Source organism: Musca autumnalis, unplaced genomic scaffold, assembly GCF_047663935.1.
Source record: "Musca autumnalis isolate F117 unplaced genomic scaffold, ASM4766393v1 scaffold_3, whole genome shotgun sequence".
Taxonomy (NCBI): domain Eukaryota; kingdom Metazoa; phylum Arthropoda; class Insecta; order Diptera; family Muscidae; genus Musca; species Musca autumnalis.
In genome coordinates, this window is record NW_027411866.1 from 106604657 (window position 1) to 106617737 (window position 13081).

General features: G+C 38.4%; 2 protein-coding genes across 2 annotated transcripts; both read left to right on the forward strand.

Moving 5' to 3' along the window:
• The first annotated feature begins 447 nt into the window (after window positions 1–447).
• On the forward strand, window positions 448–10392 carry LOC141397326 (annexin B10-like). Its single transcript, XM_073973470.1, has 4 exons — window positions 448–770; window positions 852–1560; window positions 9882–10063; window positions 10134–10392. Exons 1-4 carry the CDS (start codon window positions 759–761, stop codon window positions 10188–10190), a joined length of 960 nt encoding a protein of 319 aa, XP_073829571.1. The 5' UTR covers window positions 448–758; the 3' UTR covers window positions 10191–10392.
• LOC141397324 (uncharacterized) lies at window positions 3280–5424 on the forward strand. The gene is made up of 2 exons (XM_073973469.1): window positions 3280–5151; window positions 5211–5424. Exon 1 carries the CDS (start codon window positions 3761–3763, stop codon window positions 4961–4963), a length of 1203 nt encoding a protein of 400 aa, XP_073829570.1. The 5' UTR covers window positions 3280–3760; the 3' UTR covers window positions 4964–5151; window positions 5211–5424.
• Window positions 10393–13081: the final 2689 nt, after the last annotated feature.

Sequence of the window (13081 nt, forward strand, 5' to 3'; positions counted from 1 at the left end):
TGATATGAGAGATGCCTACCTTGTCCAATCTGGGAAGTTTGTGGAACAATTATATTATTATTACTTTAATGACAAATACCTCTGCTTCTATATGGTGTATTAAAGACATGTAAAGTGCTAATCAAAAATACCAGCAAAGCTTTCAAGCAGTACCATGTATATGTAGACAGTAGTCAAATATAAAATTAAATATTAATTATTTTGGTTCAGGTTCGTCTTAAGTCATTTTGAATAAAAGCCAGATAGGTGAAAACTTTAGTATCTCCCTAAAAGTGTTTACGAGTGAAAAGCTTATGCACAGGTGTAGTGGTGCAGGGGATCATATAGTCGGTCCCGTCCCGACTATAGCCTGCTCACTTGTTTTTTTTTTTTTTTTTTTTTTTTTTGAATTAACAGTACTGCTAACGACGGGCTCATTTAAAAACTCCATCGGTATGGTATCATTCCGCATTTCAAACGAAGAAAACGAACAAAACAAAACTCTGGAAAAAAAATATTAATTATTTCTACTCTTGGCAATCGTGCCGCCCTTTTAGTCAGTTGTATTCTTGGCCGACAACAATCAAACAATTCGGAAGTACTAGCGGGTGGCATTATATAAACATTATAAAAACACACCCGCAAAATTTAAGGGTAGTGTATATACATATGCAAAGAGTCAATGAAAAGAAAGTGAATGCAACTACTTTGTTGTTTGAGTACATAGTAGTAGCATAACGTCATCCAAGCGTCTTTAATAAAAAAAAACACTCTGAATCATGGATTACACAGTACGTATCGGAATGAAGTAAAACAATTTAAAAACAGATTTTAAAATAAATATACCAAATGTTTTCCCTTTTTTCCTTTAGCCAATTCCCGCTGTGGTCCCAGTAGATCCCTTTGATGCCGCTGCCGATGCTGCCGCTTTGCGTGATGCAATGAAAGGATTAGGCACCAACGAACAGGAGATTATTGATATTCTCACAGCCCGTTCAAATGCACAACGACAGCAGATAAAAGAAAAATATTTAAGTGAATATGATTGTGATTTAATAGAAGATTTGAAAAGTGAACTTGGTGGTATATTTGAGGAAGTTATCATAGCCCTGATGATGCCTCCAGTCGAATATATGTGCAAACAATTGCATAAAGCCATGGAAGGTATGGGTACGGATGACAGTACATTGGTTGAAATACTGTGCACAAAGTCCAATGAAGAAATGGCGGAAATCGTTCAATGTTACGAAGACATGTATGATCGGCCATTAGCCGAACATTTGTGTAGTGAAACCGATGGCCACTTTCGTCGTTTGCTGACTTTGATTATAACTGGTGTACGGGATCCTGTGGGTATTGTAGATACTGAAAAGGCCAAACAACAAGCTGAACAATTGTATAATGCTGGTGAAGATAAATTGGGTACCGATGAAGAGGTGTTTAATCGTATTTTAGCTCATGGTAGCTTTGCCCATTTGCGTTTGGTATTTGAGGAATACAAAGAATTGTCGGGTCAAACTTTGGAACAGGCCATTGAACATGAAATGGCCGGTGAAATGCATGAAGCCATGATGGCAATTGGTAAGTGGATTATTTGAAAATAACACTGTGCAACAATTTCAAGGTAAATTTGTGCAAACAACTTCTACTACGGATTTTATGAAAGAACAGACCCAATCGACAAAAACCCTATCTGGGTTTTGTGCTGTTAGATCGGTTTTAGATTTTATGGCCTCATCTAAACATGGCTAAACATTGACTTTTAAAAGGAAATTGAGGCAGTATCTCTGAAACCAATTCGATTCTTGTTTAAACCTCTGGAACAAACTTGGAGATAAGTGCATGAAGAATATATTTGGAGAAATAATCAGCTCGAAAATGTATCTAAAAAATCCTTTATTTCGTATATTTCGCACCATATCTCCAAATCTATTAAATTTTTCGTTATCTTTTCTTTGAAAGAAATATCCGCTGGAATGTAATTCACAACTCTTCATTATTGTAAAATGCCTCTATCACGCTATTTCTCTCACATTTTTCAAAGAAAATTTGATAAATATTTGAATAATGCATTGAAATTCCAAATATAGAAATAAACAGGTATTGTGAATATAGTTTCAAATATGTTTTTAGAAAGTATGATAAGAAATACTTAGGCTGTATTTCTTATCATACTTTCTACAAAATAAAATAAGTATTTTAGAATTTCAAAATGTTCTGAAAAATTGTTGAGCACATTATTTGGACAATGTTTTCGAAATATTACTTGTTTCAACTCCCAATAGTTTAGCTGCTACTGACCATAATTCCAGAAATTATATAAACTTTCATATATTTTATGAATTTTGATGCGCTAGATGCAGTTTTTCCTAGTTCTTCTCTTTGACACATAAGTTCTTCTACTTAAGAGCTACAATATTTCTGCAGACTGCGAAGTAAAATTCTTAATAGTTTCTGAGATAAAGCCCCGATCAGTGGAAAAAAGGGTCGTTTTAGCCCGGTATAGATGCGGCTTTAAAATCCAAGCCCGATCTAACACGAAACCCAATTGGGGGTTTTGTAGTATCAGTATGTACTTTCAGAAAATGCCCATCAGAAGTTGTTTGCATTTTCAGTGTTGCACAGTGTAATGTAAATTTTAGTTTGATTTGAGGCATACAATGCTGCTCAAAACATTTGCAACTGAAATGACTGCTTCACTTTTTATATAGTTCTGTAGTGCGATTTTCTAACTAATTTTTTGAGTTACCGACAAATATCGGTAGAATTAAAACACAAAATTATGAATAAAAAGTTAAAATAAAAGTTGACAGCACTCTTGCTATCGGTAGAACTTTACGACTACTTTTTATTCGTCGCTAACTTATCGAAAAACATCGTTAACTACCGAAATTATAAGGATTTTAATTTTACCGATATTTGTCGGTAACTCAAAAAATGAGTTAGAGAATATCACTACTGAGGTAATTTACGGATTTGAAATTCAAATATTTTTGTAGGTTGATTGTTTATTGAAACCTTTTTGAATGTTTTAAAAAATAATTTTCTATATTTGCACTTATTTTACTAAAATATACAAAACAAAGCTCAGACTCACTTTTGGTCCTGCTCAAAACAATTGCAACAAAGAAAATTTGATTCAAAATCTGAGGAAATTATTTTTGTTTTGAGTTAAACATTTTATTTATTATTTGGACACATCATAAACGTATCCAGTTAACTAAGTAAATTAATATGTCCTTTGGAATCCTGTCTCTAAGGATAATAGTTAAATACCAAAGTTTTATTCGATATTTAATAGTGTAGAGTTCATTTTATGGTCCCGGAACCTCCTATATGAATTTAGATCACTTAAGCTGATCGGCCCCCGTCAGGGGTAACAATCTTGACGCGATGCGGGGGCTTAGGTCACAATTTTCTGTGCTCGACATGTCATTCTGAATGACGACCTAATATTCATTCTATATGGCATCCTGTACATTCTGAATGAAGACCTAGTATTCATTCTACATGACATCTTGAACACAGAAAAGTGTGACTGACCAAAGGTTATCCACCTTTGTCACAACCCAAGCAGGCGAACTGATAATCCACAGCTCACCTTTAGGTGAGTGACATATATATACACTTTTAAGATCAAGGTGATGGAGTTGTGCCGAGGATCTGAATGGCCGACAAGTGTCTAAAGAAGTCTGGTCGCTAGCAACTCCCCCTCGACGCCAGGGCACGGGTCGGGGGTACTTATAATTAGCCTAGTCTGCGCAAGCCGTCACTGCGTACGATGGTCCATCCCCTTACGGCACACTCGTGGGAACAATCTATGGAAAAAAATACTAAAAAAACAAACAAAAACCAAACCAAAACTACCCCTCGGATGCAGTGTGGCAACTCTTCCGAGGATGAACTTTTAGCCTCCAGCCAGGAGCTGGCAGCTAGCCAACCAAGTGTAGTCAGCACTGCAAACAGCTCTGACTCACTTCAGCAACATAAAACAAACACACAAACTCTGACCGTCACTGAAGATGGTCAGTCTAACAAAAAGAAAAAAAGCCCGTCCGACGTTCGTAAGGCCCTGTACCAGAAGGCAAAGTATATTCTCAGCAAAATTGCTAAGAATGCTGCAGAAGGTACAGTCCATGAACGGGATGAAGAAGACAAAATTACCTACACCAAAATCGTAGAGGAATACGAAAAAGCTAAAGCCTCTAAAAATGATCAACCAACATCCTCCAAGCGTGAACGCTCTCGCACAGAGGACAACAAGCCCGCAAAGAGGGAAAAGTTAAAGCATAACACCACTGCCTCTTCAACAATAAAACGCCCATTCAACGAAGTCGTTAAGGATAACCTGATGGTTGCCGTGGCCAACGACAAGAATGACAAGCTGTCCCCTATCACCACAGCGGAATGGGGCATGGTAGAAACAAAGTTGTCAGAACAAGTTATGGAACATGTTTTCGCAAACGACGATTCTCCTGTGCCCCATTTCGACTCTAGCGAGGTACACCGTGGTTATAGGGTAATCAAATGCATGGACGAGTTCTCAAAAGGATTCTTGGAGAAATGTATCGCAAAGATCAGCGATGCCTGGGAAGACATCAGCCTGCGGCTGATACCAGCCCAAGATATCCCTATGAGACCTCGAGCCAGAGTTTGGTTGCCCAAGATAGACTGCGACGGCCCCAAATTACTGCAAGGTCTGGCGAAAATGAACAAAGACGTTCCAATGGATGAATGGTCTGTAATCGCCATAGAACCACCCAATAATAATAGCATGAGCTTGGTTCTCTCGATAACAGAGGCCGGAGTAGAGGCACTGGAGAGACTAGGCAACAAACTGTTCTTTGGCGTAAGGGAGGCCAAAGTTAAGATATTACGCCCACTTGGCCCGAACGGAGAAGACGATGGTGTTGACGTCGACGATGCCGAAAAGCTGCTCGATAATATGCAGCTAGAGGGGCCATCCACATCATCCCCTCATTAAACTATGCTTAAGGTCGTTCAGATCAATCTGAAGCACTCTAGGGTAGCTTCAGATAACCTGAGGATCCTTCTGGTGGAGAAGGATCTAGACATAGGCATTATACAAGAACCATACGTCTTCGAGAATGAAGTAAAGGGACTTGATAGCAGAGAATACAATACATTATACATGAAGGATAAAGGATAAAGGTAAGCCAAGATCATGTCTAATTGTTAAAAAAAACATAAATGCATTTCTGTGTCCTCAGTATAGTACAGCGGACTTCACCGTGGCAAGAGTGGAACTGAAAAATGGTAAACAGTTCTTTATCGCATCCTCTTATATGGCCCACTCAAGGGAAGCACCACCAAGCGAGGTCTGGGACACCTTGGGGGCCATACACCCACACAACACCATTATCATTGGCTGCGACGCAAATGCAAGACATACCCTGTGGGGTAGCTCTGAAATCAACGACAGAGGTGAGTCAGTTTTAGATTTCATTAATACTAACAATCTCACTATATGCAATAGAGGTACTAACCCAACCTTTGTATTTCCAAGCTCGGATAACTTTAGGGGATGGCAAGATGTCATTGATCTAACCTTAGTATCCGATAAACGACATATTGAAATTGCTAATTGGATGGTATCCGATAAGAATTCTTTCTCAGATCACAATTGGATACTATTTAATATATCTGAAAAAGAAACGCCAACAAATTGCTTTCGCAACCCCAAAAGAACAAACTGGGAGAAATTTAATAGGGTTTTAAAAGATAAACTACCCAGCTCTCCTCAAAAAGGCGACACTACAACATGTATTGACAAAGCTGTATCTATTCTGGAGAAATCACTAGACACAGCCTTTAAAGTATCCTGTCCAATGACACGATCGAAAAAACACTATCCACCATGGTGGACATCCGAACTCTCTAAACTGCGTAAAGAGTCACGGAAAGCTTTCAATGCCAGCTACCAAAGCGGATCCTGGCAGTCATACAAGGATAAGCTAAAGGAATACAAAAAAGCCATAGCCAAAGCAAAAAAGCAATCATGGGTTGATTTTTGCGGATCGTTAGAAAATACCAAAGATACAGCCAGACTAAGCAAAGTTATGGCAAAAGGTCATTCGAATCCTACCTATATAAAGAGAAACAACGGCACCTGGTCCGAAAACTCAGCCGAATCTCTTGAAATCCTTCTTACCACGCACTTCCCCGGCTGCTCGGACAGTACCGAAGAAATGCGACCCATTACAGCTGTAGATAAAAACAACAGTGAAGTTGATAAGATAATAAGTCCGAATAAAGTCACGTGGGCTATAAACAGCTTCTCCCCCTACAAATCTCCAGGACCAGATGGAATCATACCAAAAATGCTACAATGTGCAGAGGAAATAATAAATCCTTGGCTAGTATACATCTATAGTAGATGTATCTCCCTTAACTACGTTGCAACGAGTTGGAGACAGGTAAAGGTTGTCTTCATACCCAAAGCAGGAAAACGTAGTCACGAAAATGCTAAAGACTTCAGACCAATAAGCCTTTCTTCATTTCTACTTAAGACGCTCGAAAGACTCATCGACGTGTATATTCGAGAAAAGATGGAAAACTCAAACATCATATCTTCTAGCCAACATGCCTATATTAAAGGGCGCTCGACGGATACAGCCCTACACGAAGTCGTTAGGACTATAGAGAAGTCCTTAGAGCACAAACAATTTACTCTAGCTGCTTTCCTGGACATAGAAGGTGCCTTTAACAACGTCAGTACATCAGCTATAAAACAAGCACTAGATAACTTCGGCGTGGAATCACTCATCAGTAGTTGGATTACCACCATGCTGCAAAGCAGAGTTATTAATGCCACACTGGGAAACAGTACACTGTCAAAGCACGTGAACAGAGGAACTCCACAGGGAGGAGTTATCTCGCCATTACTTTGGCTCCTTGTCATCAACGAAATTCTCAATAAACTTGACCACATGGGGATTAAGGTGGTTGCCTATGCGGACGATGTGGTAATACTCGTCTCTGGTTTGTTTCCGACCGTAATAAGTGACATTATGAGCGGAGCCCTGAGATCGCTAGATACTTGGGCCACAAGATGTGGTCTGGGAGTGAATCCAGGGAAAACTGAGATGGTGCTATTCACTACAAAGACCAAATATGCAATACCTAATCTCCCAAGACTGCGAGGTCAAGAAATACCCCTATCAGATCATGCCAAGTACCTAGGAATCATCCTAGATTCTAAGCTGTCATGGAAACGTAACGTGGAACACCGTGCTCACAAAGCAACTGTTGCATATTACGCATGTCGCAAATTGTTTGGAAGCCGATGGGGCCTCAAACCTAAAATGGTGTTATGGATGTACACCAGCATAATCAGACCAATTCTCACTTATGGAGCACTAGTGTGGTGGCCAGCAGTGGACAAGAAAATAACACAGAAAAAACTATACAGCATACAAAGATCTGCATGCATCGGGGCAACAGGGGCGATGCGAACGTGTCCGGCCGAAGCCCTCAATATAATGATGCACATTTTGCCAATTGATTTACACATCAAAGCAACAGCAACATGTAATGCAGTAAGACTCCGAGCTCTAGGTATGTGGAGAGACAGAACTTACGGACATGCGTGCATGCTTCAACAACTTCCGAAAGAAATAACAACCACTGCTGATTACTGCGTACCTACATTGGATTTTGATCAGCCTTTTGCAATCAAATTTCCAAGCAGAAGAGAATGGAGTAATGGATCACCATTGATAGCATATGACACTAAGGTATACACGGACGGCTCCAAGATGAAATGTGGAGTCGGATCCGGTGTGTTCTCGGACGAAGCAAACATACACACATCTACAAAGCTACCTGAGTACTGTAGTGTCTTTCAAGCGGAGATACTGGCAATAAAGGAGGCCTGTACTGAACTTTTACAGCATCACACAGCAAACTCAATAGGAATCTTCGTCGACAGTCAAGCGGCGCTCCTTGCACTAAAATCCAACGCTGTCACATCAAAGCTAGTGAAAGATTGTAAAGAAGAACTTGCCAAACTAGGGCGTCTGTCAAGAGTAGTTCTCATCTGGATCCCGGGCCACAAGGGACTTGTTGGGAATGAAAAAGCAGACGAGTTAGCTAGAGCAGGATCCGCCTCTAACGAACTCCCAAAGGCATCAGTCGCAATTCCAATGGGAGTAATTAAAGGGGATATCTTCAAACACTATCTATCACTGGCTGAAAGTAGATGGGACAAAACGGCAACATGCAAGATATCAAAATTAACGTGGCCTCAATACAACGCCAAACGAACTAAGTTCCTAATCAATCAAACGCGACGGAACCTTGCAAGACTTATTGCAGTGTTAACCGGTCACTGGGCAATTGGTAACCATGCAAAACGTTTAAATCTACCGCACAATGACCACTGCCGTAGCTGCGGGAATGAAGAAGAGGAGGAAACTGTTGAGCACCTCCTCTGTTCCTGCCCTGCTCAAATGCAACGACGATTCAAAGCTCTAAGACAACCGTTCCTTCGTGATATCACAGAGATAACAGAAGTAGGTCTGGGAGACCTTCTGCGATTCCTCAACTCATCAGGCTGGATTTAACTGTCAACATGCAACAACGAAATAGCAATCTCTGAACGAGTGGTGTGGTTTTTCAAAACGGTATCTCTAACATACTAATTGAGGCTATAAAGTATGGCCACCACGTAAACCAACCAACCAAGCTGATCGGGTCCGATAAGAACACAACAAATATTTGCAAAAAATTACTAGTTTTACGTGGTTACATATATATGTTTAGTAGCGGTATTATGCCAAACGCCCTCTTATACGACATATGTGGTATGTAGTACGATTGCGATTTCAATATGTTATATGTCCGGTAAGTTTAAAAATCTAATAAATATCTCGACCTCATGCCTCCAGTACCATCTCTGTCCATAAAAATACCTCTAGGTCAATATAAAACAGCATCTACATTTTGGATCAAATTTTTTATTAAGACAAATTCGATTATCATTCGACCTGAAGGCATATTCTGTAACTTTTAACAAATATCGATATTCTTTAAATTTCTTTGTTTTTGTAACAACTACAAAACAAATAAATGAAATTGTTGTAACTTTTTAACAACTTGACTCATTGTTTATTTTACAGCAATTTCATTTGTTTGTTTTGTAGTTGTTACAAAAACAAAAGAAATTTTAACCACTTTTCAATCGATAACAGTTACAGAATAGACCTACTGGTGATTTAGTACATTTCTTCAAGACATATAACTCAAATATTGACTTAAGTCGACGAAAAGTAGTCGATTTTACAACTCCAAAAACAATTCCAAACATTTTGTGCAAAATTTATATGAAAAATTGAATTTTTCCTGGAAATGACCGTTTTCCTAAAATTTGCCTATATTGGTACACCGGTATTCATGTTATGTATCGGAGGGTTTTTTTCATGAAAGCTTTTTGCCCGCTTCTTCTGATTAAAAACAATATTATATATAAACACACCAAAAATTAAGTAATAGATATTCGAACCACGGAATTGCAAATATTTTTATATTTCACACATTTGTGTAACATAAGTTATAAAAACTGAATAATAATTTTTAAATCTTGAAATTAGGGTCAATAAAAAATCAAATTACAAAAATAAATATATTTCAAAACACAAAATGTCCCTAAAAATAGTGAAAATGTGATATTGGCATCTGAGTTGCAAATGTTTTGAGCAGCACTGTATATGAGCAGGCAACTATACTTGCTAACCATTCAATGTCCTATAAAAATGAGGAAAAGTTACTTGTGATTAATAGAAGCAACAGAAACATTTTCGTTAAACAAATATGAGCCTCTTTTGGTTAACTAATTAATATATAATATTCTAATTAATATATAATATTCCGTTTCTTTCCAGTTGAATGTGTTCAATCTCCGGCTGCATTCTTTGCCCACCGCCTATTCGATGCCATATCGGGGGCTGGTACTGCAGATACAACTCTTATACGCATTATTGTTTCACGTTCTGAAATTGATTTGGGTAATATCAAGGATGAATTTGAACGGATTTATAATCGCACACTTTTCAGCGCTATTATGGTATTTGATTACTATAATTTATTTCAAAATTCTTATAATACTATTAATACTTTACTTTTTTCATTTTTAGTCTGAAACATCTGGAGATTATAAGAAGGTTTTGTGTGCCTTAATAGGCGGTGCCTAAATGCATGTTTAACTAACCAATTATTCGTGAACGAATCTCATTGGCCTTAAATAGGGAAATGCAATTTCCATTATAATTAGCAGTAGCTTTTGGTGTTTTTAAAAAAAGTACGTAATATGAGTTTTAATTGTTTAATTGTGTGCAAATATTAAATAAATTGTAGAAAAATACGAGAAATAAATTACGTAGTGAGGAGCATAAATGCTGTCTTAGTCACACCGTTAAAGTTTTTTTTCAAAATATTATTTTTGTTTATATATGCGACTTCTTCGAAGTCCAACCAACAGCAGCCACACACGCAACACCAGCCGTTGTTGTTCCAAGCCCTGAAATTTCATCCTTTTTTTCAATTAAATTGCAATGAACTCTGAGGCAAGATCAAGGAAATAGTGTATTTCATGAGTCCGAAGAATATCAAGCTCGCAGCGCACAGTGGTTCAGAATAGTTTTTTCCTTTGTCAAAACTCTGTAACTTTTGAACGGATAAAGATAATTTTTTTTTTTGACAGATAACGCAATCAGTCAGCTTACCAATTTATCATCGTATTATAACATATATATCATTTTATATTATATATAACCTTATATATCATAAAAATTAAAAAAGATTTGTGCGAGACTTTTTTTAATATTTAAAAGGAATAAAAGTTATTTTAGTAATTAATATACAAAAAGTCCTTTATTCTTGCAACAGGAAATATTGTTTTGAGATTTTTTTTCATTTCGTAGTATTTTTTCAATTTTTTTTCAAAGTGGTTTGTGTGGAACCTTTTTTATAATAGAATGGAATGAATGTCATTTAAGGCATTATTAGACAAAAGTTCATTCATTGTCATTACAGGAAACCATTTTTGAGAAAAAATTTCAAAAAGTATTAACCCTATTGTACATATTTACATTAGGCAATTTTCCTTGCTGCAATTGTCAGTTTGATGGAGAGAGAGGTGAGGCATATGGTAACCCTTTGCCTCTCAACACCCTCTCTCAATTGTCGCAAGGAAAATTGCCTAATGTAAATATGGACTTTCCGAGAAATGGCAATTTCTTTCTACAAAAATTTTAAAGAATTATGTACATACATACATATGTATTTTCGAAAATGGGGGAAACTTCCAAATACATATAATTTTTGCACGGTCAATGAGGCGTCCATACCAGAATTGGCGGAGAGTGCCACATAACCACCATTGTGTCACCTGGTCTGACAAATGACGTCACCTGGCAACCCGTCGTTTATCTTGGGTCAGACCATCACCACATAATTGTCTCCATAAGCAGAACGCCCCAACTCATCACCTCTAGTTTCAGAGAATTCTCTAGTCACCGCGGGAGAGGTCTGTCCAACCCTTCTGATATTCGGGTAGCAAAAAAGACGTTCCGAGACATCATCATTGCAGCAGTTAGATTGCTGACCAAATACCCGAACTGAGACCAAAATTCCTAGCAAAGGCGACGGGATTAGTAAAAATGCGTGATAACCTTCGTCGTGCCAACCCCAGTGACCTCAGAGCCAGGGAGCTGAAACTGGAAGTTAACAGGTTGTTCGTTTAGCATACGCCGAACAAGTGGTTAAATCATCTGAACACCTGCAACATAAGTGAATAGATCATCTGCAACACTGTATCCGGAATAAGTGAATTTTGGGCAACGTTTAAGTCACTCTGAAGGACCTCAGTTACGTTTGGCGACGTTAAGCTGACTATTCCGAAGAAGTGCACCAGTTATTTTAATCGACAGTTTATCGAACAACCCACCCTGGAAGTGACTGGCGAAGAGAAGAGTACTAGGTCCCACTAGATCTCTTCCTGCCGAAGAGGAACCACCACAATTTACAATGGATGATTTTGCGAATGTCATCAGGGACGCTAAATCATCGAAAGCGTTTGGCTCTGAAGAAATCTCCATGGTAATGCGGAAGTAGCTTGGTGAGGCATAGTTCTCAACCTGTCGCTAGCCACCTTCATCGTTCCCGAAGTCGGGAAAATGGACGGGGTGGTTCCGCTACTGAAGCCAGACAAGGATGCCAGCAAAGGTGAATCTTATCGTACAGACCAATTTCGCATTTGTCGCCCGTAGCAAATACTTTTGAGGCTTTACTTCTCCCAAACGTCAGAAACAGCTATCCAGTTGTCGATGATGGGTTCCGTAAGCAGCAGCACGGCAACATCGTTGCACGCCATCTCCACACATATTAGTAGAGGACTCAAACAGATCAGGCAGTGCGATAGAATAGTGATGGTGGTCGACTTATCAAAAGCCTTCGATACTGTCAAGCACTCCACACTGTTTGAGGACATTAAGCAGACAAACCTCCGGCCAAGTTTGAAACTCTGGATAATAATTTATCATAGTGCGCCTTAACCAAATTTAAATGGAAGGTGCTTACACCTCATAGATGAGAAATATCAAGAAACAAAAAAAATCGCCGGAGGGATTTTCAAATAAATCGCGATTTAAGTTCACATTTTTTGGGGTTCTTTAGGTTTTCACGATTTTGCATGGAAATGGCGAGTCCTATGTAAATGAGCCTAAGGATGACTTATAATAAAAACCTAAAAATTTGAACTGAACCTCTATATCTCAAAAATGGTAAAACCTACGAAAAAACCTAAAGGTCAGTCTTGTAGAGAATTTTCACAGCTACAACATTTTCTTTAGATTCATTTCAATACGACTTGCGGTATCCAAGCAAAATCGTGAAAACCTAAAGAAAAACTAAAATTGTGAATTTTGATCGCGATTTATTTAAAAATCCCTCCGGCGATTTTTTCCGTTTTTTTTTTCTTATCTATGAACATTGCTGTTTCAGAATCCACGAAATCTTCCCATGTGTAAGCGGTTTTCATCAAAAGCTAGTTAAGGCGCGCTGAGCATGATATTGTTTTATAAGG